The sequence below is a fragment of the Podarcis muralis genome, chromosome 4 (genome assembly GCF_964188315.1).
Source record: "Podarcis muralis chromosome 4, rPodMur119.hap1.1, whole genome shotgun sequence".
Classification (NCBI taxonomy): Eukaryota; Metazoa; Chordata; class Lepidosauria; order Squamata; family Lacertidae; genus Podarcis; species Podarcis muralis.
The window spans coordinates 58,141,711-58,168,429 of record NC_135658.1 but is presented as its reverse complement, the minus strand read 5'-3'; the positions used below and the strand labels follow the sequence as shown (position 1 = coordinate 58,168,429).

General features: G+C 41.0%; 1 protein-coding gene across 4 annotated transcripts in view; it reads left to right on the top strand.

Annotated features, from left to right (window-relative positions):
* The first annotated feature begins 319 nt into the window (after positions 1–319).
* KDM6A (lysine demethylase 6A) overlaps positions 320–26,719 on the top strand; it is a 106,348-nt gene continuing 79,948 nt past the window's right edge. For 2 of the 4 annotated variants that reach the window (XM_077927375.1, XM_028727332.2), the window contains exons 1-3: positions 320–982; positions 1,279–1,342; positions 25,075–25,183. In XM_077927375.1, coding sequence (XP_077783501.1) covers positions 822–982; positions 1,279–1,342; positions 25,075–25,183 — 334 coding nt within the window. In that variant the 5' untranslated portion in view covers positions 320–821. The remainder of the gene's footprint in view (positions 983–1,278; positions 1,343–25,074; positions 25,184–26,719) is intronic. The other 2 variants (XM_028727331.2, XM_028727330.2) reach the window with 1 other exon arrangement.

The window sequence follows — 26,719 nt, the reverse complement described above, 5'->3', positions numbered from 1 at the left end:
CAGGGTGTGAGGAAGGTTTGGCTCCTTTTCTACTTTTTAGAAAAGTAGAGGAAGTTTCTAACGCCGCCCGCCCCGCCCCGGCCACACATGGAGGATTCCGCGCTCCGGCTGCAATCGGGGTACCCGAAGTACAGCTTCCCAACTCCGCAGCGTAGCCGCTACGTGAAAGGCAGCGCGGCTACCAAGCTCGAGCGTAGCGGTAGAGGAGCGCTATGACTGACGTAAGTCAACAAAGGTCACGTGGGCGCGGCTGGGCGCGGCGATTGGCTGCGTGGGCACAGGCAAGCGGGGTGGGGAGGGGGGGTCACGGTGGCGGCGTGGGGTTCGCTGTGTGACACAATTACAACAACTTTGTGCAGCTGCTGGGGAAGTTTGTACAGGCAACAAATACACCCCGCGCGGGCGCGCGCGGGCCCCTGTCACTCCGACTCCACTCACTCCTCGCCGCCGGGGCTGGCGGCTCAGCAGCGATGTAAACACTGCTCCGCCGCCGTCACCGCCGCCAGCAGCAGCAACAGCAGCCGCCTCCTCCTCCTCCTTATTCTCCTCCCCCTCCTGCCTCCCCCCCGCGTCTCCAGCGCTGGGGCTCCTTCCCTCCCTCCCTCTCTCCCTCCCTCCCTCCTCCTCCTCCGAGCAGCGGGGCTCCCCCCCGCCTCTCCCTCTCCCTCCCCCTCCCTGCCGGCTGTTGTTGTTGTAATAAAAGTTGTGTTGGTGGCGTGTGTGTGTCGGGCACCCCGCCCCGCCCGGCACTGGGGGGGCCTCGGGGTGGGCGCGCGGGGAGGGGGGGCCTTGCGATCGCGAGTTAATTGCGCTGCGTTTCCATGAAATCGTGTGGAGTGTCGCTCGCCGCCGCCGCCGCCTCTACTGCTTCTTTCGGTGATGAGGAAAAGAAAATGGCGGCGGGGAAAGCGAGCGGCCAGAGCGAGGAGGACTTCGCCAGCCTGACAGCGGAGGAAAGAGAAGTCCTCGCCGGCCTCGACAGGTACCCCCAACGGCAGCCGCCGCGCTCCGGCTCGTCCGGTGTTCTCGCTCGGCCGGGGTGTGTGTGTGTGTCTTGTGTGTGTGTGTGCGCGCGTGTGTGTGTGTGTGGGAGAGAGAGAGAGGGGAATATAAAAAAGAGCGGCGGCGGTTGTGGTGCTCTCGTCAGGTCGGAGCGCGGGCGGCGAGCGCGAGGGAGCGGATGAAGGCGTCCGTGTGGGGCGGGCGAGGGGGGCAGCCTCTCGGCGGACGCGGCTGTTTTTCTCAGCCTGTCTCTCTCCCGTCTCCCCCCTTCTGCAGCCGACTCTTCGGATTTCAGAGGCTTCATGAAGATGGCGCCAGAACGAAGGCCTTGCTGTTAAAGGTAAGGGGGGATTGGGCTCTGGTGGGGGTGGGGAGGAGGCAACCGACGAGGGAGCCACCCTCCCCTCGCGTGTGTTGTGTGGGCTTGTGTGTGTGTGGGTTGTGTGTGTGGGGGGAGCAGAGCTGGAGGAATTAAACCGCCGCCGCAGCAGCGCGCCCGTGGGACTCGCCAGGAGACTTGGGTCGAGCCTGCCCTGCGTGGCCACCACCTCTTTCCCTGGCTTTCGGACGAGAATGGCTCTCTTGGCGCGCGTGTGGTGCCCGGAGGTGCCTCCCTCTGCTCCCCTGGGCGCGGAGGGGGAAGAGAGGGGCGCGTGGCGTGGAAAGCTGCTCTCGGTCACTTTCTGGGCTTTGTCCAAAAAGTAGGACAGAGAGTGCCTGCGCATCTGGCCTGAATCCCTCCAGCTGGGAGCAACCTCGCGAATAATCGGGAGATCGGGCGTTCCTTATCTGCCATTGGCCACCTTGGACCTCCCCCCCCCCCTGGCTTTTTAAAGCCCTTTTGCTCATATTTACTCATAAAGCTGGACAGGACCGAAGCGACCCAACTTAATGCATATAAGCACGAAAGAAGGGCTTTAGAAGAAGCGGGATCCCTTTTCTTCCATGGTGTGTCACTTTGGGGAGTCAGTCGCCAAGTGATTTGTTTACTCTCGAGCCATCTTCCTCCCCAAGTGCATCTTCCTTGAGTGAGTCTTCTCTCCCAGGCTTTTCGCCTCATCATGCTGTTTTGTCAGGCCATGGGGGAGAGGCTGTTGCTGCTCACCTGAGCGTGTGAAGAGAAATCTTGTTCCTATATTTAAAAAAGTTCTTGGTCCTGTCATTTAGTTAACTAATGGCTGCTCCTGACTGCCCAAGATGGCCGGATAGGGAGGGGAAAGAACAGGGTGGGAGGAGGTAAACAGGGAAATAAATAGTAGGGATGAATATGTATATCAGTTGAAGAGTGTGGCTTTTTGGAGCTGCAAATCCCACTAATGTATTGAGAGCTCCTGCTTCCGGTTTTCTAAAGTAGAATATTGCACTTTTACAGCATGGATAAACGGCATCAACCTGTGGAGCATGCAGCTAGATATGACCATTTAATTTTCTGGACAGTTTTAACCATTATTATGCTGCAAGAAAGGCTATAATGCTGATTCATTTGACACTGCATTTTCAGAGCTAGAGTCTATATTTTGACATCTTAATGTTTTGGACTGGATATAAATGAAATTATTTCCTTATTTTAAAATTGGCATTCCCATTTGGATTTAATAGTCTACTTTAGACCTTAATGCTTGCTTACATTTTTTTTCCTTTTGGTGTAACTGGTGAACTTACTACGTTGTGAATGATTTTTTTATGTGGGTATGTCTGTTTTGTTTTATGTAATGGCACTTTCCTCTGTTCTATTGGCTTTCGTTGCATTGTTAAAATAGACAGGTTCTCCAAAGCATTTAATGTTTAAGTAGTTATTTTAATTTTTAAAAAATCTGCTGTGCGTATATAGTTTCTGGTATGTTAGAGACTATCAGAATTTGAAATCTTACTGAAAACTGTTTTAGGATAAGACACATATGTTTAAAAAAATGGATGAGTTTCTGCTGCTTAAAATGTTAGGCCGCAATCTGCAAAGACGAACAGCCTGAGTACTTTTGGTATTGTGTTCTTTTTAATATCACATGATATAACTAATGTGTTTTCATTTTTCTTGTATATTTAGTTCAAATGTGTATTTATCTTTTGTATATAACTTGAGGCTTAGGTTCTTGTGACGTTGTTAAAACAGAGTTTGGTACTTGTGGATTTTAAGGGTTAGAATGAGAAGGTTTCTTTTCCTATTGAGCAGAGCCCAACAATTGGGTAACATTGCTAGAGTATACATGAAAATGGATAGTATATTGTTATCTTGTCATTGTATGGTGTGGATTGACGTTTCTGAATATGAAAATATATTCAGGTTAATCCTATGCATGCTTACTCCAAAATAAGTCTCATTGAGTTGGTTAGGGCTTACTCCATGGTAAGTGGGGACAGTGTTGTAGCCTAAATTAAAAATATGCAGAAATTGCAAATTAGGACAGATGGATTTAAAACAGATGGGTTCTGTTGAAAGAGTGATGTCCCAGGCCTTATGTGGTTGGGGGCTTACTTTCCAGAATGGGCTGTCACCAGGCAAAGATTGCAGTGAAGAGCTTCATTGAAAGTTGGTCATAGTCAAACATGTGTATAAATGTAAAGCTCATGGCTGACATAGCAAAAAACCAGTAAGTTCACCAATAGTTTGTGTCAAAACCATGGATGGTGCAACAATTTATGCCTTATGTGTAGTAGGTAATGGTCATGGTCATGGTGTAGAACTCTTCATTCTTAGATGATAACACCAATCCAAACCATCTGGGAACGAATTGCTTCCTCTGAGTTATAATAGTTTTTTAAAAGGCAAGATCTAAGCAGCCAGTTAGGTTTCAGCCTGGGTTCATTTACATTGTTCATCAGTAGTTCTGGTGAGGGCTGTGGGCCTTTTCAGATGCACAAGGCCAGGCCTATGAGGTGCTGAACAATTTCAGAGGAAAAACTGCCTGTGTGGAGAGTCTGACTTTTGTGTCAGAAAATAACTAGGTTCTATTTTGCTATTGAGCAAAGTATCAGAGTTGTGGGGGAACCTAAACGACTTTCCTGTTGGGTTACTTCCTGGGTCCATGATAATCCTGAGATATCTGTCCTATGGATTGGCATCTTTAAGTTTTTTGTCATAGTTACTCGCTCAGGTAAGCTTGTGGTTTATGATAGGAGCAAGTTCATAATGTCATTATTCTGAGTCTATTTTACTCCCCCTCCCCCACTGTTAGTTTTTTTTATGTAAACAGTGTTGCTTCAAGTTTGCTAATCAGTACAGTTTTAGAACATGCAAGTACATTTAAGTGTATGGTACCTAGTGACAACAATGGCAGTCTCTCAGGAGCACTTTTCTAGGCCTGTTGTAAGAAGTTCCACTTTTTTTGTTGGATATGAAAATTATGTTTCTTGATCTAAGGTGCAGAAAGGGATATTTAAACTATGATATATGTCTGATTCTGCTCTTAATTTCCCCATGCAGAATGCATTTTCTACTCTGTACGGGGGGGGGGGGGGATGAACAGCACAGGAATATGCTTTTTGTACTTCTCATACCAAGTGAAATACTAGTGTAAACAAATCCTCAGGGTCCGATTTAATGTTTACAAGCAGTTCTTCATTTGAAGCATTGAGCTGATAGGAAAAAAGTGTTGCAAATATTTCCCTGATACCCTGCTTTGGATAAGGCTAGTGCATCTGCTTCTGTTCTTAATATGGGGGCAGGGCAGTATGATGACTCTTACTTCCTGGCTTGCAGTTAGGCATTGGTGGGTGTATATGATAAGCAAGCTTCTGCTATTGCACTCTGGTTTTTGGATCTTCTAGTTCCTCTGTGCACTTGCTTAGGTTTCTATTTGTGCTGCAGCAATTGTTTTGTTATACTGTAGACCTTATTCTAATGAGATTTGTGATAGTATGGTGCTCGAACCTTTCAGGCTTAAAGGGCACGTTAAAGAAGTATGGTAGGCCCAATATTATCCTGGGTCACCCCTCCCCCATGCACAATTAAATATAAGAAATTCTAGTATAAAATCTATTTATACTGCTGACTAGTGTGCCAACTAGATTCAGTATGTTGAATAACTGTGTGTAAATACATTGCATTTATATTTCTTTCTAAAGTATGTGTAAAGGTAATGTTCATTGCATATTAGGTCAGAAGCCTAAATATTTAAATATCTATACCCATGTTTGTAGGTTGGTGTTTTCTCCTTGCAGCAGAGGGCAACTTCTTTCTCACTCATACCCAGAGGTTGATATGCTAATGTCAGTGATAATATATTGCCAAGGAAGCTCTTAAGTAAGGTTTTACTGTTATGCAATGAGAGGTATGCCTATGCGTAGGGTTAGATAGAATTTGCCATCAGATATATTCAGTGCACTTTGCATCCATCCTCAGTCATTTTTGCCAGTACTTTGTATAATGTTTATGGTTTGTTACCCTAATGTTTCATGGGAATTCTTGTTTACTGTTGGAACAACTTTGTTTCAAAGACAGTTGCATGGAGTGAAATGTATTTTATTTTAAGGTCTCCACTACAGTTTCATGCATTTTAGTCTTCTGTTTATTTTCTTTTCTCTTTTTTAAGGCAGCAATTCATTGGTACATTGGGTGTGTATACAGTGGTACCTTGGGTTACATACGCTTCAGGTTACAGACTGCTAACCCAGAAATAGTACCTTTGGTTAAGAACTTTGCTTCCGGATGAGAACAGAAATTGCGCGGCAGCAGCAGGAGGCCCCATTAACTAAAGTGGTGCTTCAGGTTAAGAACAGTTTCAGGTTAAGAACGGACCTCCGGAACGAATTAAGTATGTAACCAGAGGTACCACTGTATAACAGAAGTCATATTGACTGAAGTTAGTATGATGGTAATTGACTATGTTTTTATTTAGTGCATTGATAAAATTAGGCCATAACCAATAGGTTTGTCAATGTTTTTTTAATAGAATGTAATGGACATACTGTTCATGCAATGGATACACTAAGTTTCATTCTGTTAATTTATTTTTGCACTTATTCAATATAATAGTCTAGTTTTGCAAACACATGTGTGACTAGGATTATCAGAGAATGTGTAACTTATCGTTAGGTCCTTACTGCTTCTATTTGGAAATAAATCAGATTGATTTCTCGTGGATTTTTTTTTCCTGTTTGGTGATACAGGATGGTTAAAAAGCCAATATTTTTTAAAAATAGATTTCGCTTAGTCATATTTTGGTAATGTTGTGATCTGAGGTATTTAGACAGTGATATTCTGTAATTTATTTATTTGTCGCATTTCTAAAAAAGTAAGCCGTTTCATGTAAATTGAATTGATGGTTTAACAACAAAAAAGGAAATATCTCTTGCAGGACAGAATCAGCTTCTCATTGTGACATAAGCTAGACATTGCCTTACAGAAATTTGATTTCTCACTTTCCCCATGCAGCTCAGGAGTCTCTTCTGAATATCCTGCAAGTCTTTTGTTGAATGTGTGGTCATATTGCATTTACACAAGGAGTTCTGGAAAATGTCCTGCAACCCTATGCTTGTTTTCTCAGAATTAAGTCCTACTGGTTTCAGAGGGACTTAACTCCTAGGTAATGCATAGGACTACAGCCTTAGAAATGTGACTTCTCATGTGGAGCTCATTCTGTGACTCCCTGGATTGAGGCCTAATTTAGCTACAATAATGGAAACTTTCCTACAAACACTATGAATCAGAATGATCACTGAGATACCAGTGATAGTCCTGTACCTGTAAGAGATTTCTGTAGGAATGCCATTCCTGGTGGCATTTTATACTTGGATAGAATGCAAGTCTGGAATGATCAAAATTAGATAGACATCATATGCAGGTTGGCACAGGTCTAAGGAAGCAATATTCCAAAATGGCCATTGGCCATCCTCCTATTGTGCATCTACATCCATAAAATTTATATCAAACTATAATTAGGGAGTGTTTCATTATATTATTATCATTTTCACTAGTTATCATTTATTTTATTTTATTTCATTTCATTTATATCCGTCTCTTCCTCCCAGTGTGGCAGACATATCAATAACAATAAAAACATTCTAAAAACAGTTAAAAACAATCATTCTTTCAATCAATGATTCCAGGGTTTCACAAGAACATGGTGCCATCATGCCTAAATAAGAGAATAAAGAACTAGGGGTGTGCACCCTTAAATAAGCTGTGGACCATCAAAACTGATACACTCATACAGCCAAAGATTGTAATCTAAGAGGTGATGCTATACTTTAGGCCAGTACTTTATTTGGAGAGTGTGTACGTGTGTGTACACATGTACCAAGAATAGCCAAAATATGTAAAAATGCATAAGAAACTCTGAGTGTGCTCCCTAAATTAAGCTTTGACACACCCCAATTAATATATCCACACATCCAAAAAAGTCTTTTTTCTTTTTGGGCATCAATAGTGATCTTTTTCTTTTTCTTAACGTCTGTTCATGGAAATATGAAGGAATAAATATATACATCATTCTGGATCATTTTTTGTCATTGTATATTAAAGTATAAATCTTGAAGTTGGTTAGTTCTTTTCAGCCACCTTATGTTTTGGCATATGGCCATAAGATAGCTACATCATTTTTACACAGTCTGCTATTACATTTTCAGAATTACAACTTGTATTTCATTTGCGTATATATTTTTAAGAGAATCACAATTTTTAGATCTCTTGTTCACATTCATATTTTCCATTTTTCTCTAATAGGAAGTATACTGAATGATTATAATAATTTAGCCTTTTAATCTCTACTTGATTTAAATATATATATATATACACACACACACACACACACACATACATACACACATACATACATATATAATTTTATATAATAATTTTATATATACAGTTTTATAACTTGCTATTATAATTAGATTTGAACTATTTGGGAGCACTCTGATGAATGTGTTGCGGGAGCACCTTAAAAAGCTAAAGTTTAGAATGACTGCAGTTTTAATTTGCTTGGCAAACTAAAAGCTGAAGGTGGAATTACAGGTCTTAAATTTTAGTGCAATTACGATTCAAACAATAAACATATTTTCTTATCAGATAGGATTCAGATTGCTGCACTAATATAGATTAAAGGTATTGCTCATAGAAGGGATAGACTCCTTAAGGATAATTTCTTGAGTTCTCTGTGTCCAGTGTTATGGATTCCTGAAGGCCTTCATTGGCGCTTTGTGTATGGTAAATTATGATGTGAAGCATTTGGTTGTTTGTAAGAACCTGTGGATGGAACTTCCTCAGCAGTTATTACAGTTGTGGTTACCACAGTGCTTTATTTAACCAGTGCTTTATTTTTGAAAGACCTTTTCTCCATGGTTGTAGGAGGAGTGGCAGTTAACTAAAGGACTATAGTGGTGCTCATCGTTCCCTTGTGAACACTTCTCTTGGATCTTGTAAATCAATGGTTGCAACTAATCTAACCCAACAGGCTATTTAGTAAGAGAATGGGAACAAACCCCCACCCTCATGTACCTGCTGACAAGATTAGCCACAGTTTGTACTCATTGTGTGAAATAGATGGAAGTGAGAGGAAAATTCTAAGGAGTGAGAAGCGGGGGTAAACCCTCCTCCTGTTTCCTGCTCATGTCTGACTTCACTTCATTGCCATTTACTGGAAGGGTTAGACTGAGACGCACAGGTATATGAGGACAATAATTTCCATACACTGTTCTGTTTTTGTGTGTTCCTGATTATGTTTCATTCAGGAAGTAACTAGGGGTTTGTTACGTTATTGTCAGTCTGCTAGTAGTAGTTAGGACTAGGCACTTAACAGTGGTGCAGAGGAGCCATCTTATGAAGCGGAATTGATGTTTACAGAGTGGGAACAACACAACAAAACTAAGTGGTACCTCGGGATGTGAATGGGATCCATTCCAGAGCCCCGTCCACATCCTGAATAGAATGTAAGACGCAACGGTGCGTCTGCGCGGGTCACGTTTTGCCGCTTCCGCACATGTGCGTGACGTCATTTTGACTGTCTGTGCATGCGCGAGTGGCGAAACCTGGAAGTAACGCGCTCCGTTACGTCTGGAGTGCAACCCGAAAGCGCTCAACCTGAAGCACATTCAACTCGAGGTATGACTATATCTGAGATCCAGTAATGTACAAGTAACTCCCTAAACAAGCAGAAATGGCTCCAGTATCCAAGTTCTAAATGTGGGTATTATTTCATGATCTTCCTATATTCGATAATACCCAAACTGGAACCTATCCAAATCAGGACATAAGGTATCAAATCTTACCCTCATATGTTTGGCTAATTGCTGTCATTTATTGAAGGGCCAGGGCATGTATACGTATGTGCTGATTCTCCTACCTGGGTCATTAAAATAGATATTAAGGTTGTAAGATTTTGTGTTCATATTCCTCCATTTGATGCTCAGCAAAGTCTGAACTTCAGGAAGCCTGTTTTCCTCCCTCCTTTTCTTTTTCTGGATCTGCGGGAGAAGATATCTATAAGACTGCACCACCTGCATTGATTCATGCATTTTTGAACTGTTCTCAATAAACTAGTCTCACTGGCCTAGCAATATTTCACTGTATTGTGAGTTGTTTTGCGTTAGCCACTATTCTTTGGCACCATCACTGATAAGTAGCAGGCTAAAGCCACATGGGGGAAGACATTTCTCTTCACCTCTCCATCTCTATCCTATCTTGTCTTTTCAAGCTAGTTTATTTGCAATTTATAGTCTGTCTTTCAATAACAGAAACTCAAATGTGGGCATTTGCTCTGTCTCTCTTGAAAAGTCTCAGAGAGGGGAATAAGGTCTGTGTCCAGGTAGAGAGACAGAAGCATGTACAGGGATGATCTTTGTGGTTCTTTCTCAACTACTTTGCCTTTCCAGGTGGAGAAAGGTGGAGAAGGTAGAAAAAAGCATTGGGGGTTGAGAGTTCTTTCCAGCTTGGAAATGCCTTGGAAAACCATTTAGCTTATTACTTTAAAAAAGTGAAAGTTTATTCAGTTTTAAGGCCACTTGCATGAAGAAAGCTTGAGCATAAATTAAATTAATAGCAAATTTTGTAAATTTTAAAAAATCTTTTAAAGTAAGTAGCTATACAGATGTTGCATAAATGTTAGAGCTGGGCCTTGCCTAACCTGAAACATATACAGGGTTTCTTATTCAGTAATCCCACAACTTATGTGGGGGTTATGTTCTGGGGATCACTCCTAAAGCAAAAATTGCACAGTTAACGACCATTTTGTGTGGGAGTTCTGTTCCTGGCCCACAAGCGTGTATAAGTATGTCATATCCTGTTCCACCACGTCACGCCCCTGTCCCGCCCTTTTCATGACTTTTTCAAGTCATGTTCAAGTTTGCCACCACACCCATGTGCGTGATCACGCATCTTTTGGACGTGTGTTGATTGGTTGTTGCCTGTAATCAAAACACATTGGGTGCAATCAGGGCCAACTTAGGTTTTTCAAATTTCAGCAGTGCCCTGTGAGAGTCCAAAATTCAGCAACTGCACCTCTAGCCTTCCATTCTGCTAAATATACTAGTTGTGAAGCCCTGTGGCACCTCCTTAGCTTCCTGCTGAGTAATAATAATAATAATAATAATAATAATAATAATTTATTATTTATACCCCGCCCATCTGGCTGGGCCTCCCCAGCCACTCTGGGCGGCTTCCATAAAAACCACAAATACAGTAAAATATCACACGTTAAAAACTTCCCTGAACAGGGCTGCCTTAAGATGTCTTCTGAATGTCAGGTAGTTGTTTATCGCTTTGACATCTGCTGGAAGGGCGTTCCACAGGGCGGGCGCCACTACCGAGAAGGCCCTCTGCCTGGTTCCCTGTAGCTTTGCTTCTCGCAATGAGGGAACAGCCAGAAGGCCCTCGGCGCTGGACCTCAGCATCCGGGCAGAATGATGGGGGTGGAGACGCTCCTTCAGGTATACTGGACCGAGGCCGTTTAGGGCTTTAAAGGTCAGCACCAACACTTTGAATTGTGCTCGGAAACGTACTGAGAGCCAATGTAGGTCCTTCAAGACCGGTGTTATATGGTCTCGGCGGCCGCCCCCAGTCACCAGTCTAGCTGCTGCATTCTGGATTAGTTGTAGTTTCCGAGTCACCTTCAAAGGTAGCCCCACGTAGAGTGCATTGCAGTAGTCCAAGCGGGAGATAACCAGAGCATGTACCACTCTGGTGAGACAGTCTGCAGGCAGATAGGGTCTCAGCCTACGTACCAGATGGAGCTGGTAAACAGCTGCCTTGGACACAGATTTGACCTGTGCCTCCATGGACAGCTGTGAGTCCAGAATGACTCCCAGGCTGCGCACCTGGTCCTTCAGGGGCACAGTTACCCCATTCAGGACCAGGGAATCCTCCACACCAGCCCGCGTCCTGTCCCCCAAAAACAGTACTTCTGTCTTGTCACGATTCAACCTCAATCTGTTAGCTGCCATCCAACCTCCAACCGCCTCCAGGCACTCACACAGGACCTTCACCGCCTTCACTGGTTCTGATTTAAAAGAGAGGTAGAGTGTGGCAGAACTGATTGTGCTGCCCTAACTCTGCCTCTGGTGCAAAATCATTTTTTCCTGGAAAAAAAATTTGATTTATTTATTGGCCAAGCACATAAAGCTGAATGCAAAAAACTTTCCTCTTCTCCCAGGCCTTTGGCTAATTAAACAATGGCCTTTTAAACAATGTGTTTGGGGGTTTTGTGTTCATTTGTTACTATGATATGCATTTTTGTGTTTATTGTAAACTGCTCTGTGAACTTCAGGTGAAGGACGACATAGAAATTTAATAAATAGTAGTAATAATAACAGTAGCAGAAGTTTTCTTTGGTGGATCCCCATTTGTGGAATACTCTCCCCAGGCAGGCTCACATGGTGCCTTCGTTACATATCTCTGTGGGGTAGGTTTAGGTTTTGTTTGTTACTCTGTTTTGTGTTTTTATGTTGTAAACTGCCCTGTGAACCTCAGATGAAGGGTGGTATAGAAATTTAATAGTGGTGATGATGATTCCTAAAAGGTGGGCTCTAATTAATTATAATAAATATTTGGAGACTTTCCATCTTCAATATTTTTGCTTCCTGTGAGCATCTTCATGTATCACCCTAAGATTCTAATATGGATTTCCATCACTGAATGTGGAACATTTTTGGGGAGGTCAATGCTGTGTCCTGGTCTGATGCTAGTCTCATAGCGCGAGACAGGTAAAGAGTTGCAGGACCAAGGATAGTTCTGAGTTGAGTAACTTACTGTGACAGAGATTGAGATCAGACAGACTTTTATAGCCTCTGCTTCCAGTCTACCCTCCCCCACTGTGGAGACTTCAGATTCTTAAAGGGTCAACTCTCCTGCCTGAAGATGGATACTCCTCCCGTCTATAGTTTCTCTGTGCTGCTGGACTGGCTAGGTATTGCGGGAGGCCTTTGGTTCTTGAGTCTTGGGAAAACTCCCATGATGGTCCTTGGTCCTACAGGACCTGGTGGTCCAGGGGTTCTTCTGGGAGCTTCTGTCTTTCAGCCTTGGGTGCAGTTGTCTCCCGATCTCCAGCAGCAGGATCAGACCCCTGAACTTGGTTTTGCTCTTTGTCTGGCTCCTAGCTAAAGACTCAGCAGCCTTGGACCCTGAGTCTTGACTGTGGCTAGACTCTGGTCTTCACCAATAATATCAGTTTACAGTCCTAAACAATTAACAACACACAAATTATTAATGCACATTTAAAGCCTACCCACAGTTTATTTTGTAATAATGCATGTGTTGCTTCACACAAAATTTCTACTCTGTTTTACTCTAGGACAAGGGTGTGTAATTGGATCTGGCTGGTGTAATCTGACAATCATCTGATTGTCAAGTGCTTTGGAGCACAATGCATGTGGCTTTGTAAGACATGACAAGCCCCCCTTTTGACTCAGCTGCACCTTAATTTGCCCCTCACCCAACATCATATATGATGTGGTGCATAAGCTATTTAATTTTACATTGGTGTTATTAGCTCTGACCCCTTCATATTCTGTTCAGAGGCAGGCTATTTCTGGTAATCTGTAAGGGTCTGTTTCTGGTCCCTGCCCCAGCCCCCATATCCCAAAATTTTTCATATGGAAGCTTTACTTTAGAGATGCCACATCCCCTAGAGCAGTGTTTCCCAACCTTGGACATCCAGCTGTTTTTGAACTACAATTCCCATCATCCCTGACCACTGGTCTTGCTAGCTAGGGATGATGGGAGTTGTAGTCCAAAAACAGCTGGAGGCCCAATGTTGGGAAACACTGCCCTAGAGAATGCGATTGTTGGTGATTATGTACAAACTAACTGTTTGTATTGATCTATTACATAATATTAATGTTTCAATTTAATCTTTGTACAAGCACATCTGTGTATACATTCATAGATCTTTACATATTTTAATCATAAATCTTTAAGATTGAAGTTCAGTGAACTCTTAACTGACTTATGTACCATTGAACTTGGTGGAAATTTCTTTCAAATAGCATGCATAGAATCAAGACTGTGTAACTCCAACATGAAAAATGACAGACTTATACTAGTGGTATTCAGGTGTTTGCATAAACATGTAATGTTGTGAATGAGAGGCAGAAGTGTGTATGTGAGCTGTGCCTGTATTTTCCCTGGGTGTATAGGCTGCCCTTTAGATGCAAAGGTTTAGAGAATTTTCTGAATGTGTTTAGAGACTTCCTTGCGATCGGGATCCCTGTTTTATCAGAATTTCTGGTTGTGTGTGTGGGGGGGGGGGCTTTCTAAGTATGCTAAACTGAACATGCTTAGAATCTCGCTACAGACTCTCACACCTATTCCATGAATGTTTAAAGGGCATCAGTTCGCCTGCAAATGTTGGCGTTAGGGATTATATGCCATCCCTGCCCCCATCTTCAGTTTGCAACATTGTACGTTCAGGCAGATGCCCAGAGACAGCAAATGTTTCAGTCATTAAAACCCCCAGTGATGATACTAAATATTTTATATAATTCAACTTGAGGCAATATTGTACAAGAAGGACCACTCTCTTATCAGATATTTAGCTTTGTGAACAATGGAGAGAGATTGAAAGGTCTGGGGGTGAAATGAAAAGAATGGGCTTTGGGAAATAGACAAGCCCCCCCCCCCCCAAGCTTTCTCTCCAATTGTTTAAAATAGAAAAATTGGGGATTTGGGGGACTATTGCAAACAAAAAACCAAATATAGTCCAATATATATTTTATCTTTTGGAATGACAGAAATTTGTTCTAACGCAAAGTTTTACTCACTCAAAATGTGTAATAAGAATATTTTTATGTACGTTAGCCTATAGCATTACTTATTGTTGTTCATTCACCTTACATGCTGAAATGGTTTATAGCTATAAAGTAAATTATAAAATGCATAATTGAAATCTGAACACAATTTGATCAGAACCTTAGAACATCTGCAATCAAAATTTGCAATGAATTAAGTCAGTTATAAAGCATGACAAAACAGTTAAAAAAAGTTCAAACAATAAAATCAGTAACAACCAATAACTCTTTAGGGCTTTGTGTGTTAATAGTTGAACCTTAAACCTGGATTGGTAGCTGTTAGGCACCCACTGCAGATCCTTCACTAGCGTGATATTTGACCGATAAGGAACATTGCTCACCAACCAGGCTGTGGCATTCTGTACCAGCTTCAACCGCCAGACCAGCTGCATGTAAGCGCATTACAATAGTCAAGACCTGAAGTTACCAGCACATTAGTGAGTGATAATTCCTACATATAGACCAGGACCATCATTGGCCCGTCAGGTGTTACTGGACAACAGCTCCCATCATCCCTTCTCATTGGTTATGGGCTAATGGTAGTTGGAGTCCAACCACTTCCGAAGGGCCACAGATTCCCCACCTTTGCTGTATACCTATATAGAACTTAAATCTAAGATGCATTTTGCACCTAGAGGGCTCTGCAATCTTTATGAAAGGACTATATAGGCCCTTCTTTAAGACTGGTTCTGCCCAAATAATTGTTTCTTTCATTTGTGAAAAAAGTGTGGTTTCTACATTCAAACTTTATTTTTACTAACAACTCACATGGCAAAAACTAAGATACATGTGCTTAGGTAACACAGGCTGCAACAATTTGGGGCCCTCACTCTTTAATATTGGCCACATTCACAATTTTGTTTGTATAATATCAACAGCAAAATCCTATACATGTACATTCATAAATTCCTTTTTCCTAGGTAAGTTCACATAGGATCACAGTCTTAAGCATTTATACATTTGGGGCTGTAAATGTAGTGTATATTTCAATTTCTCTCAAAATTTTCTCCCTGTACTCTGGAGAAAAAACAGTTTCCTTCCCTCTGCTTCAACATTTGTGGAGTTGTTAAATTTCTAGATAGGGTGGGTGGGTGGATATGTATGTCACTAAAGTTGAAATCTGTACAACTGCAACACCTAAACAAACAGGTCGTGTATATTTTTGTACAAGCATTATTTCCTGTAGTACATGGGTGGAGAACTGAGGGCGGGATTCACCTAACCAGCCCTCTCAGCAGAAGCCCTGTGGGCTTTCTTCCCTCCGCCCTGCTGAATTTGGCTTGCGTGGGTCAGTAGAACCTCCAGAACAGCACACAGTGGGAGGAGAGCGGGGATAGTTTCATATGACAAGTTGCAGTGCTTGTGTCGGTGGAACGATCGGAAGAACATCAGTGGATGAGCTTGGCAGAAGATTTTGCAATTAGAAACATAGAACTTAGAGAAGGAAAATATAGACAATGAGAAGGAAAATTAGAAAGAATTTAAAGGTATGGAATAAGTAGTTATGTTAAGGAAATGAAGCAGTGCTAAAGTAGTTGCTCTTGCAGCTTCTTCCCTACCTTCTGAAATTAAAGCTATAACCCTGGGAAGAGGCAACTGGCATGTTTTGCATTTCCTCATCTTGGTCAGTGCCCTCCTCCCCAACAGAGGCATATTACAGAGGCAGCAGAAGGGGGGACTGTATTGGTAGAGGCCATTGCACCCTCCTGTGTTTCTCTATTATGGTTGTTTTCAGTCAGGCTGCACACTGTCAGATGACGAGGAAAAGGCAGGAAGCATCTATGGTAATTCTGTATTCCCTGAGGTGGGGAGCAGTACTGCACTGCATTTATGTGCTCTTTCTAGGCTGCGGGGCTTTTCTTAGCAGCCTAGAGGCAATTCTTGCTCACCTCAGGCATGTTTAATTGCAGGGCTATATGTATTTGCTGAAGGAGCAATATTTATTACTCACTTTGTTTGTAACTTTCATTCCTAAATATGTAAAATGGGTTCAGATTATGTTTTCATAATCTGCTTGTACAAACTTAAGTTCATGGATTTATTAACAGTTTTAATATTGCGTATAATGCATAGATACCATACTGATAATGGGAGCTTGCGGGAGCTTGCTTGGCAGACTCTCTGGATTGGGAGCCATGGTGCTATGGTGATTCCACTTGTGCCTGCATGACCGACTAGTTTCAGAAAACAGCATTGGGGGAATTCTGTTAGATTCAATGACATTTCAACTGTAAATTCCTGCAAGATTCCATCTTTTCCTTCATTCTCTGAAGCATCTATAAACTGCCATGTGGTAGGTTCAACTGGGGATTTAGAGTGAGGTGTCATCAGCATATTGATGAAACATAGCTCTTTTTCTCCTTGTCATCTGCATCAGGTGAGGAAGTGGTGAACTGTTACCTGGGCTTGGTAATTGGCCTGTAAATTGAAGTTGAAACCTGAGGAGATATAGGCACTGTGGGTAGGTACCAAATCTTGGAATTAGGTGTGCTGGATTGGACTGCAGTCCTTCTGAAGGAATAGGTATGCATCTTGGGGGTGCTTTTTGATCCCACTTTGTCACTAAAGACCCAAAGACCCAAAGTGGACATCTTTGCAAATTTAGGCAGCTCTTCAGCTGCAGCCTTTTCCAACTGGGATAGCCTGGCTATAGTGATCCATGTTCTGGTATGCTCTAGGTTGGATTTGTAACAATGAATGCAACAACGAACTTACTTAAATGTGTGTATTTCATTTCTTTTTTAATTTTACATGCCTATTACAACAGATCCACAACACATTTTTGAGGAACATTTTAGAGGGAGATAATGGAATAATTACTGCTGTATTCTTGTTAGAGGATGATTTAGAAAATGGAAACAACATACTTTAGTTGGCCAAAGTTGAATTAGGTGGAGTGGAAAGAGAATTCCTTTTCATATATGTTGTAATATGGGACAACATATATGAAGAGCAATTCTCTTTTCACTCCACCTATTTCAGTTTTCTGAGTAACCATATACTTAAGACTGAAAAAATCCACTGTAACCCTAAATACTATAAATTCATACTACTAATTCATAGGATATATGCTATAGAGTCATATCAAAGTTGAGACAGTTGAGCAGAAGCTTACCATGTCTCTGTTCTGGTGCATTGCCCTGGCTAATGAGACAACACTGGTGTACAATGCATTGTGATACTTAGAAGTGCTGGTAATGTCTCCAACCTTGGCTTTGGATAACAATTCTGAGGACCTGTTAAAGCTTGCCTCAAAGGAGAGATGGGCCTTTCAAGCCCCCAAACTCTCTAGTAGCTGACTAAGTAAGGCAGGGGACTGTCAGGGGCAGTGAGACATTTTCTCAAGCCCTCAGATTGGCTTTGGAAAATATTTCTTCCCTGCTTTTTCCAGAATAAATTATATTATTTCTGAGTAAATCCATGGCAGGCTTGGGAGCGCTCACCATTTCCATATGCAAAAGTCTTTGCCAATCCTTGGGGCAGCAGCTCATGAAATGGGCTGTTATTTAATTAGTTGCTTAATCACAATATTTACTGTATACATTGCATTTATAATGCAGTATGTTATCCAACAGCTTGCTGTAATGATTCAAGAAGCCAGACATTATTGTTTATGACTCCAACAAGCACATCTTTGAAAAGTGTTGTATGCAAGTCCTTCCAGAAAAAACCTATGTAGTCAGAAAGGTAGTACAGTATAGGCATTCGAGAATAAATGCGGACTCAAATGTAAAAGGGTCTTCTTTTCCTGGCACATCTTCCTATTCAAATTAATTGAAGTTCTCAGAGACTCTTTGGCTTCATTTGTATGGTTACTATTACTATATTTTATTTTATTTTATTAAGTGCAATGGGTAATATCAAATGTTAGTCATACTCAGAGCAGACCAATTAAAATAGGTGGATAAATTCATTGTATCTACTCTAAGTACAACTTAGCTGGATATTGCTCATTGTGCTCTGTAGTTTCTTTATCTCACTCCTCCCTGAATGAGATTTTTATTTTAAAAAAATCATAATACAGTAAAAAAAAAAAGCAACTACAAGAAATACAAATCATATAAGTAAAATATGGAGGCCTCTCTTTAAAGCAATTATTGTCCCTTTCCACTCACAGAGGAACAGTAGCTCCTCCCAGATCTCATTTGGGATTTTTCCTTTCTCCTCCCAGCCTTTCACCCTGGGAGACTGACAATTCCCTGTCTTTCACGCAGGGTCTTCCATCAGCCATAGAATCATAGAATTGTAGAGTTGGAAGGGACCCTGAGGATCATCTAGTCCAACCCTCTGCAGTGCAAGAATATGCAGCTATCCCATACATCAGGCCATAGGCGCCGACTCCATGGGGCTTGAGGGGGCCCGAGCCCCCTCAAAAATTCGTTTGGGGGGGCTCCGCCCCCCCAATAATCTCCGGCGCCCCTCCAGCAGAGCGCCATCGCCGCCCCTCTCCCAGCCCAAAATGCACAGGGAGGGGCGGGCTGCATGCCTCCTGCCCTCCCTCCCGAGCAAAAGCTCCACCCAATTTCCTTTGGAGCTGATTAATAGGCGCAGCACGCTCTCCCCTATTCGCTCACGAGGAGGCGGCGCCACTTTATTTGCATATTCATGAGCTTATTTATTATTCATGAGCTTTCCCGGGCCCCCCCAATATTTTTTATAAGTCCGCGTCCCTGCATCAGGCATGTCCAACTCCCAAGAGACTGCGATCTACTCCCAGTATAAAAAAAACCCTGGTAGTGATCTACCCAATATCATGGACGAGTTGTTGAGCTCCCCCCACCCCCAATTCTTCATTGCACCCAACGATCAACCTGAAAGGCACCTGCGATCGACTTGTAGATCGCGATCAACAAGTTGGACATGCTTGCCATGCATGAGTATACAATCTCTGGACTTTATTATAAAGTCCCCAGATGTAGGACTCCAAAAAAAGAAGAAAAAATAGAAGGAAAGGGACAATAAGAAGAGACATAGAGAAAGACAAAGAAAAGGAAACATTATAGAAAGATACAAAAAGAAAACTTCTCATTTTCCATCTGCCAGTTAACATAAAATAAAATAAAGGTTTATTTAAAACATTTGGTCCATGCTAACATCCATCTTCTCCACTTTCTGTTAAACAATATTTATTTTAAGTCAAATCAAGTCAAGGTATCTCAGAATCATTGCTTTTCCCCATGCAAAGTCGGAAATGGGCTCTAATTGTTGTTATTCTTGATAAATGTCAACCATATTTTTATATTGGATTTATCTTCATTATTTCCCACCACCATTAATCCATATTGAGTGAAAGTGAATTCTTCCATCCATGTCCATTTTAAAATCTCTCCATTGTGATTTCATATTGGGCTAATACTCCTTTTTTTTTTTTACTATATATCCTGTAGTTCATGACCCATTATGATCAAATTCCATTTCCTGTTGTGTTTACAATAGTATCCCAATCTCCTCTTTCAGTATCTTCCATTTTTGTTTCTCCAGTTTTTTCCAGAGAGAGTAACATAACTTTAATAACATCAATCTCTGAATTTGCTACAGATGATACGCAGAATACTTTCTCTCTGCTAGAAGGAAGGCCAGAGCTGCTGTTGTGGTTAGTTGTGACTGATAATACCAACTCCCTGTGTATTTAATTTTAAAGGCATTTATTCCAATTGCTATAACAATGCCCTGCATCTTTGACTGGTTGCAAAGATACAACAATATACCAGAATGTATCACCTAGAATTGACTTAATCAAATGTTGATTTAAAGCTTACCCTTAAGTCTAAAGCATGCGGATATTGCCAAAGTTTTCTAAACTAGACTTGATTTATTTTTTAAAGTTTGTTTTGACCACCAAACATTACAACCTATATATCAATTAGGAACATAATGTGTTATTCTTATTTCAACTACAGTCTTGGCTGTACTTATGCATACTTAACACCCCATTGATTTGAGAGGAATATAAGCATGTGTAATTGTACAGAACGCACAAATTGTGCAAGATTTACTTTTTGGAACGTTGCTCATAGTGTAATCTCAGTTGTTTCAGATGACTGTATTTAATTTTACAGGTTTCGATTCAATGTCTATTACATGCTGAGTGCTTAAATATGATTCAAATTTGGAGCTAGATTCTTTTTTATCAGTTGCTCTTAGATGAAGCAGACTGCTTTGATTGCCCTGATGGATGCAGTGTTAGAAACTGAGATATGAAAGCTAGGAGCTAAATGGCACCTTAAACCTAGGTTATGGGCGCAACAACAGAATTTATAGGCGCACATTTTTGTAATAAGAATACAAAGCTGAAAAGGAATGCACTGCAGCTAAAATATGTTCATTTTTCACATGGTCTAGTCCTTCCTCTTCCCACCCCCCTAATATACTTAAGAGTAGCTGGGAGGCGTAAAAAGGTCCTCCTTTCCTTCCACTGTGCAGTTTTACTCTGAAATCTTAGGTGTAGTACTGCACCCAGAGCTCAGAAACTGCTTGCGCTAATGAAATTCCCTGTCGCAAAGTGTGTCTAGAACAATGGGAGTTTCGAACACTGGATGGATGACCCATACCTTGAAAAGAACAGGGGTAGTGGACTCCCCAGAAGTTCAATTATACATGGCTACTGTGTGTAAATATCTTGTCTTATACCTGGATTAGAATAGTGTGAACGCAGTTAGCACCCTTGGTTCTTAGGAAGTTCAGAAACAAGTGAAAAACTAAGAAGATTCAAACTAGTGCCCATATTTAATAAACTTGTTATATATCCTAATTATTTCATATATTCATATTATGGTGGCTCACAGAATGGAAATCCATGGATATAAGTTGTAAAAAGAATGTGAGAAGATTTGTCTCTTAATTTTGGTGGCTGGGTGTTTGTAGGTCTGAGCTGCTGTGTGTACAGTTCCCCTTCCCAGTTCTTCTTGCAGTTCCACTTTGAAGAGCTCCCACATGCCTGTGGAACTTACTTTAGTAGCAGTCTTATACTCACAGTCTAAAATGTCATAAAAGGTTAGAGCTTCCAACTATTACTACTTTCCTCTCCATGACTAATTCAAAGCAGTAGAGTGCCAGTCAGGGTCTCCTTCTCTTAAGTATTACTGTTGAGAGTGAGAGAAATGAGGAAGAAGTACAGCAGACTTGATGCAGTGTGAGCTTGTGGACCAGACACCTGTTGTTGTTCAGAGATTACTGCATCATTTAAAAACTTATTTCTTATTTCTAATGAATAAAAACGAACATTTAATTGGGGTGAGGGGAGGGAATTACTTGAATCTAGCAGTCCTTTCTTATTAAAAAGCTGATGATGAAGGGAAAGAACAGAAATTACATTGATGTTTAAGTCATTTTTGTTCTGAGGCTAGGAAAAGATAAAATCACATTAATTGAGCCAGATATTAATGGATTGAATAGCAGTAGAGAATCCTATAACTGGAATTAATCCGGAGACTGTCTTTTCCATCCCCTCACTAATTTAGAAGCACTCCTGTGCACATAAGGTTAAAGGATATCCTTCACAACAATTTTAATTTGAAAGGTTACACAGGATGTATTTTGAACTTCTCTGTTCCATGATTTTTTGGCAGATTAGGTGAGGTCAGGTCCTGGCAATCAATGACAATATAAGTGTGAGCTTTGGTTGGAGGATTATGTGAGGGGTGCACTTGTTAGGTAACTTTGAGTGAAAATAGCAACAGAAACAACCTCCCGTTTACTGGAAACTTAATTAAAACACCCGTATCTATAACAGGAATGGTTGGTTATTAGGGTTCTGACTGTAAAAAATGTAACCATAATTTTTACTCTTTCTGACTCTTATTTTTATTCTTTTTCTGTCATCTATGGATATTATTTTAGACAAGAGAATCAATGAATTAAATATGAACTTTCCCACCATTGTCTCCTGTTGTAGTGGAGACTGAGGATTGTGCAACCCAGTGTTGGGTTTTATTTAGGTACAGTTAAAATGAGCACTGTTAGAATTCTCATCTTTGTTTATTCTGTTGGTGCATTTCCTTATCAAACACATCTTTACATTTACACAAAGTTAGATGTTAAAGCAGCAGAATTATCATAATTCAAGTTCCAGCACAAGTGAACTAGTGTTTAGTTCAGTGCCCATGAAAAGCAAGCAGGTGGCAGAATAACGCAAATGATTTTTTATATTTTAGACTGAATTGCATTCTCTCCAGTCATTTCTTTTGCTTCCTTCCTCTGCGCTAGTTATCATACCCACATGCCCACAACAAGGCAGCTGTTGCTGGTCATTTTGCCAACTTAAATTCTTCCAACATTGCTTCCCTCTCTTTAAACAAAGGAAAGGAAGTGAACTGTCTTCTGTAGCACTCTTCCCTTTTATTAACAGATTCTTTTCATTTCATTTCTGAAAGCAACAGGCATAAAGGCTAGTTTTAATAGAACACCCTGTAAAATGTAGACTGCATGCAGGCAACAAGTAACAGAAGACTTTAAATTTTTATTCTTAATCTTCCCAATAAGAAAATGCTAGTGCTTCCTTTTCTGGCATTAATAGCATCACCCTTATGTTACAGTAGCATCCATATTCAGCTCTTAGAATAAACTTAGCTGCCCTTCTCATGCTTTGGTACCACAAAGCCATAAAAGCTGCATTCCATGCTGGACTCCAGTGTGGCTGGAGTGAGAATTTGTTCCTTTAAATTACATAAAGACCACCACCAACAACAAAAAATATTTAAATATACCAGTAGCTGGAGGCTGGCTAGAAAGGTGATTGGAACCTGAGGTGATAAGTTGTGCTTAAGAAGGCTATGATTTGCAGAGAAATTGAATGAATTCTTTGAATCTGTGTTCACTGCAGAAGATATAGGACAGATTTGTGCATAAACTAAGTGTTGCATGATGGGAATCTCAAAGGAACTGGGGCATATAGTTGAGACAAGAGTCCTATATAAATTGACCCTCAGATCAGCCTTCGTACCTGAGGGTTGGAAAGTGAAGTGGTCAATGCAATATCATTAAAAACAACAACACATGATCCAGGGAGGATCTGGAAATTACAGGTTCAGACAAGCACACAGTGAATTGCCTTCCAGAGTATGATATTGGGGGGGGGGGCAGTTTTTGCAGTGGGAAGAATGGCTATTGCTGGACACAATGGGAGGCACCAGAGAGATCTGCTGAACCTAGAACACACCTTCTTTTTAAAGTTGCTCTGTACTAACTGCTTGTCCTTATTGTGGCTCCAGCCACTTAAGTCAAGAAGAGGTCTGGGTCTGGACATTATGCTAAGCTCTGGATAATATAAACCAAAATGTGTAAACCATCTATAAACCTTGGGTTATTGCATGTTATTGTTAGGGAGAGATCATTGGTTTGTTCTTGTTTTTATTTTTCTTATCTATTTTGTGATTTTATGTTGTGAACTGCCATGAGACTTGTGGATATATGGCGGTATACAAATGTTACTACTACTACTAAAAATAATAATAATTGGGCACCTGTTAACCATAATTAGTAAAATGTAGACTGTTTTTTCATGATTTTTTTACCTGGTTAACTAGACCATGTTTTAGTGTGTTGTCTAAACCAGGCTAATGAGAGATTCAGCCTGGGTTCTCCTTCATACCTCTGTTGATACACCTGCAATTTTAGGAGTCTTATGATAGTGCCAGGCCATTTTGCTGTAAGTGGCACATTGACTCTCCTCTTCCAATTTGGTCTGACAGCATCACTAAGCCACTACTGTTATAGGCTGAGCAGGTCTGGAGAAGGACACTCCTCAGATCAATGGATTTAAAGCAAGATTATTCATAATTTAACTTTTCTAGAGTCATAATTCGTTCTGTGCTATTCTAGTACTGTCTTTTATGCTAGAGTATGGATTTAATGTTTTGATCAAAAAATGATTCCTTGCAAAATGAGAAAATCCAAACAAAACAAACAATATCAATTCAGCCCTTTAATTGTGTTTGACTGTATTGAAGCAGAATATCTTTATATTTTAACAATAGCTGTGGTGACTAGTTGTATTATTTTATTCACACGGTTCACATGTCCGATTACAACCATCGTTTGAAACAATCTAGAATTTAAAGTGCATGACCTGCTGGTATATTCTCCTCTAAATTGCTGTGATGTTCCTCTGCCCTGTTGCTGTCCTGTAGACCAGCATTGTCCAACCTGTTCCTCCTGAGCGATCTCTATACGCCCCGCCCCCTGTGCTAATTAGCCTCGTGTCCTTCGTGTCCCCCACCTAACAAAGCTCAACAACTCAGCTCATCTTCCCCAAAATGTTGTCTTTCCCTGTAAAATAAGCTCAACAAAAAAGTTAAACAATTGTGGTCCATCCTCCCCCAAAAAGCTCAACAATTATGGTCAATGACACTGGGTAGATCGCTGCCAGTTTTATTACACTGAGAGTAGATCGCATTCAGTTGGATGTGCCTGCTGTAGACCAAACAAGCCTTTCTGACTGGCTTGTTTCATCTGAAGCAGAGCTCATGGTTCGTTTCTCTTTAAACCCTTGGTTGCCTGGGTTCAGATGACGCAGGAAGCTAAGTTTTGGTTTGCTTTGCTTGTGACACAGGAAAAGCAGCATGGGAACTTTTCAGCAGTGTACACCAGGAGAAAAGCTGCTAACTTTAAAATGTAGATGAAGCACCATTGTATGAACACTGCTGTTGTAGAATTGGGACATGTTCATTTCCACAAAAGAAAAATGAAATAGTACACGTTGTTCCAAAATGTTATATATATATATATATATATATATATATATATATATATATAATGCAATGGTAAAGTTATCCTAAAGTGATGACTTGTTTTATAAGAACTTTACATATATTGTATTTAGTACATTATATTTATAAAGTTTGTTATCTTCCCCCTCAGGCTGTTGGCTGCTATGAATCGTTAATATTGAAAGCAGAAGGAAAAGTCGAATCCGATTTCTTTTGCCAATTAGGTCACTTCAACCTCTTATTGGAGGATTATCCAAAAGGTAAGTCCATTGCCATTTCTTTTAGCAGTCTTTGCTCAGGATCTCATGTGCTTACATATTTATGAAGGAATCATTTACAAAATGCCTAAAACTTTTTAAATGTGGCCTCTCTCAAAAGGTTGAACAGTCCTTGCCCACAAACTTACAGTCTAATATACATGAACAAAAGGAATGGGAAGGAAGAGAGGGTGGAAACCAAACAATGGAACCGCTGTTGCTTCACTGGTTGGTTGATGGGGGCCCATCTTGCCATAATGTTCTTCCTGAGGAGCAGCCTCCCAGTGGCCCTAGGCCACCTAGCTCATGTATCTTCTTTTAGTTCTGTGATCCTTTTAGTTCTGCGGTAACTGGCAATTGGAGCAGAGTGCCATGCAGGGATTGGGGAAGCAAGCTGCCTGTTGCTGCTCTATCTCTGGTTGATGAATAGGGCCATGATGGTCTTCCCCTTGCTATGATGACCCTCCTGAGAGGGATCCTCCCAGCCTCTGTGACCCTTGGTGCCCTGGCAGTGACAGAAGTTGTTTTTCCATTTGCAAATGTTTAATACTTTACTCATTAGATTAGTGCTAGGATGAGTCTGGAGCAGTTCTTGACCCACCCATTAGATTTTGTCCCCCTTTTAGCCTAGGTTCAGTGTTTGAAATACAGCTTTAAAATCCCTAGGCCCCATCATGGTCCCAGCAGTGTGATTGAAAGTGTAAAGCAGCCTTGAAGCCTAACTGAATGAATCCAAACCTCGATTAGATATTTCTCAGCTTTGCTTGGACCTTCCCTCTTGTACACGTTTTGTTACATATAGTGGGCATCAGAGACAGTTCATCCAGACCAGGAAGAGGGTGGGCTTTAGTACTACCTCAAAAGCTATTGTGCTTGTGTGGTATGTATGAGTCATCCAAGGGATCATGGGTACTTTGCATGATCCTCTAAATGTGCCTGATGCACCAGTGTCTAAAGTATTACCTAAAGCCTTTGGGTTTAGGTCTTCTTTTGGTATTGTCTTTATGATGTTTTCATTATGTTTTTACATTTATTGTGTTAAATAGAGAACATAAATTAAAGCATATGTATTGCTGTAAGTATTGTAACTCAGAAAGATAGAGAAATAGCTACACAATAACATTAAGCAGGGGTCACATCAGGAAGGTCCACGCCTAACAGGAGCACAACAAGGCATAGAAATGTTAACAACTAATAAGTGATCTGTTTTTTCTAAAAAATGATTAATTTAGGAAGAGTGGCTTATTGTTAAATTGACAATTTAAATAATTACATTGCCAATAAAAAAAGATTAATTTATACAGTGCCCAGGGCTCTGTATAAAACCAAACTGGTATGGAACATGTTTCAGATTGTGCGCTTCTTATGTTTTTGAGGTCTGAGCTGACATTTTGTTTTGTTTTGAATTCAAGGCAGAATCCTGATAGTTACTTTTCTAAAGCTTTATACGAGGTCTCCATTGACTTGAATTGTAAAATCAACAAACACCTATAATGTCTCCATTTTGGGGCAGAATTTGAAGAAACTTTCTGGCTTCGT